This window comes from Arachis ipaensis, chromosome B10 (genome assembly GCF_059453495.1).
Source record: "Arachis ipaensis isolate K30076 ecotype BB chromosome B10, ASM5945349v1, whole genome shotgun sequence".
NCBI classification, from domain to species: Eukaryota; Viridiplantae; Streptophyta; class Magnoliopsida; order Fabales; family Fabaceae; genus Arachis; species Arachis ipaensis.
In genome coordinates this window covers 9,209,395-9,213,012 of record NC_142435.1, presented here as the reverse complement: position 1 = coordinate 9,213,012, position 3,618 = coordinate 9,209,395, and the positions used below count along the sequence as shown (strand labels likewise).

General features: G+C 33.9%; 1 protein-coding gene across 1 annotated transcript; it reads right to left on the bottom strand.

The window, feature by feature from the left end:
• Window positions 1-364: 364 nt before the first annotated feature.
• LOC107621638 (uncharacterized protein At1g15400) lies at window positions 365-1,181 on the bottom strand. The gene has a single exon (XM_016323670.3). The coding sequence runs from the start codon at window positions 919-921 to the stop codon at window positions 550-552; it is 372 nt and encodes a 123-aa protein (XP_016179156.1). The 5' UTR covers window positions 922-1,181; the 3' UTR covers window positions 365-549.
• Window positions 1,182-3,618: the final 2,437 nt, after the last annotated feature.

The following is a 3,618-nucleotide window of genomic DNA, read 5'->3' as shown; positions in this document are numbered from 1 at the left end:
ATTCTCTTTTCTTTGTGTCTTGTCTTCTTACATTTCACATTTCACTTTAATGTTTGATTGACTTCAAAGTAAATAGCAGCATGGCCGTACATTGCAAAACCAAATTACAACCGCAATATATAAGAGGTAAACAATTGAAAAATGTTGATATAAATGAAATCTGGTCCATTTAAATTAAAGTGTTGTTATATTGGAGTTGGGCGATCAGTTAAGTTGCTGCTAAACTACAAAATTACAAGGTATTTAATTACTGATACCATTATTCTTGAGTTTGCTGGGAATTGGGATTATGTTACATTCTTCTTGGAACTTATGAGGACCGTATTCAATTCAATTCAGTTCATATAGTAAAACTAAGTTATTACACACCCAAGCACATAATTCCATATATCCTAGGACTTTACAAATACCAATTAATACAAAATAAAAATGGAAACAACAAAGTCGATGTGCAATAATAAATTGAAGGATAATTATCCAAGATACAAGAACCACTAATTTACATGTTGAAGCTAACTACATAACTAAGAAAGAAAGAAAAAAGATATATCACCTGCGTTTCTTGACCTTAGGATTATTATTGGATTTAGCAAAGAATCCACAAAGGCCACAGGTTGGTACCTTAGGGGAGGGAGGGTCATTGGATGGCGGCGCAACGGTGACCGTCCGACGTTCATGCTGTCTTGCCCCTCCTCCTGATCTACTACGCTCCAACATGGTGCCACTTGATTCGCTTTGAGGCCGAGGCCGAGGCTGAGGCTGAGACTGAGACTGAGACTGAGACTGTTCATCTTGTTGCTTCTGATTCTGACTCTGATCCCAAAGACCGGCAAGAAACTTGTCATCCCATACAGATCCTGAAGAGCCTTGTCTTCTAAAAGATGTTACTGATCTTTGAAGCTGCTCTCCTTGCTCTCCCATGTCACCCTTACCTCCTTCTTCTTCACCTTCTCTTTGATTTGCTTGATTTTCTGTCCCTTAATTCTTTTTGTTTAATGATGTGTGAGTTATATGGTTGAATTTTTTAATGTATGGTGACCTTTGATTGTGCAATTGATTTAAAAGAGATAATTAATGAGGTGGTGGGGGAGAATGACAAATAAATAGAAAAATGAATCAATATACAGTGATGAAAGTAAACCCCTAACTACTATAGCTTAGGGGAATCTAATTAATTGCTGGATTTTGGTCATCATAGTTGGTTCAAGTTTTTATTTTTTGCCAATGTTAATATTAATTGTATTAACTAATTAACTAGAGTTTAAATCTTTGCATTGATGGGATTTCCTAATAGAAGAGAAAATGATTCAATGTTTTGGAATTGCTTGTTTGACTTTAAACTACTTTTACATGGTTATTATGATTATGCACGTGAACCCCATATATGATGCTAATGCTATACTTTTTTAACTCTGTTTTTTTTCGTGGAAAATAATTTGGAGAGTGCTAGGTAAACAATGATCATCTTGAACAATATGAACAACTACCAATCAAATAAAAATACACTACATCTTAATTTAATGTTACTAATTAAATTTAAAATTAATTTACTCTTTTAACCCTATTAATTCATATTATTCATACATTATTCAAAAATATTATTAGTTATCTATACTTTCCCAATAATTTGTATTAATAACAAAACTCTTTTCAGTATTGTTCCTAACTAAGTTAATGCTGGACAAACCTAATCTTTACCAATTACTAACCCAACTTTGAATTAGGGATTGAAAAGTTGTTGGCCTTAACAAGGCTCAAATCAGTCAATGACTTTTGATAATATGATCAACTAGGTTTATTTAAATAATAAGAATCAGATTATAATTAATAGATGTAATTTTCAGTCTATTAATAAATATTCAACCCAACGAAATAAAATGTCCTGATATTTGTTACACAGTTTCATCACAATTTTGTCTTGGGTAGTCCTAAAATATTCAGTGTACATTGACTATTTGTCTTTGACTATTTCTCTTGATATATAATTTTATATTTCTTTCTTTTCTTTTTCAGATTAAAAAAACTGCATTTTACTTGAACCTATCATTATGAACAGGTCTCAAATTAAGATTTACCTAACTCTGGTGGCTGGTTATGGTCAATTTGTTGCAGGTTTACCGAATATATCCTACATGTATCATGTCCATGAATAAATAGTTAAATTCGTTTTTAGATTTTTTTTTTTTTTTTGGTGATTCGTTTTTAGATTGTTTGATAGAATAAGACAAAGTACTGAAAATAAAATATAAAAATAGATACATAAAAATTAATATTTTTGTATTTTATTTAATAATAAATTAAAATAAATTATAAAAATTTAATTTATTCTATTTTTTATTTAAAAAATTAAAAAAAATATAATAATAAAAAATAAATACCATATTTGTCATTTGATGTTCTTTTCGAAGGATAAAACGCATTTTAATCATTCTAAAATCTCAATCAAACTCTCACTTATTTATAAAATTGTACAAATCAATTTCTGCTCTCGGTTAATAAACAGTGGCCCATTTGACTTGTCTAGTGAGATCTGATATGTCATGTCACAGGTGTCAATACCAATTTATTAAAAGTCTATAAACCCTTCTCCAAAAAAAAAAAATAATAAATAATTTTCCTCTTCTTTTTCCTTTTCTTCCTCTTCTTCTTTTCCTTTTCATTCGGCCAATCACCATTATCTCCATCACCATCATCATCGAGCTCCACCTTCACGACCATTACCGCGACACCATCATCACCGAACCAACCTCTCTTTTCTTTTTCCTCCTCTTTTCCTCTTCCTCCTCTTCTTTTTTTCCTGCCTCCATTGCGCCATCTCCAGAACCATCATCTTCTCCCTCTATTTTGTCACCAGCAACTAACATCATCGTGGTTCTCTCTTCCTACTCTTTTTCTTTTTCTCACCTTCACCCAACCTCCCTCAATAGCTCGCACCAAATCTTCTCGGCATCACTAAAATTCTCGCCGTCCTTACTGCATTTTGTGCTACAGCCGCCAACAACTCCCGCTTCCCTGAACTGCTTTTGTTCACCAATTTCATCTCTTCCTCCCTCATTTAACAATGACATAATTCCAGTTTTTACACGTTGAACCATAAGACAAATTACTAAACACATTGATCTGCACAAACACATTATTAAACTAACTAAATAAACTAATTAGAGAAAATAGAAAAAAAAACGAATTAGAAATAGGACAGCTAAAAAAAAGCAGACTCAGAAGCACGAGTGAAGTAGTCGAGCAGGACAACCAGCAGTGACAAAAACAGAAGGGAACGCAGGCGGCGAACGAAGCAGCCGTGGACAGAGGAACTAGAAACAGAGGCAGACTCAAAAGCACGAGCGCGAATGCAAGAGGCGAACTAGTTATCTCTTCTCTGATCTCTCTTGGAAACTAGTGTGACTGAGTAAGTTTGAGAATGGAGTCGTTGGGGTTGGACAGAGTAGGAGGAGATGTGGAGAACAGAGCAACAGTTGCCGAAGGTGCTGACTCTTGGAAAATAGATAAGAGGAAGGGAGGAGAGAAGAGGAAGGTAGCAGCAACAAGAGCCAAGGGTAGTTAGGCTACGCGACGACATTTCAAGTTTTGGCGAGGGGATTTTTAGTCCCTTTACTAATT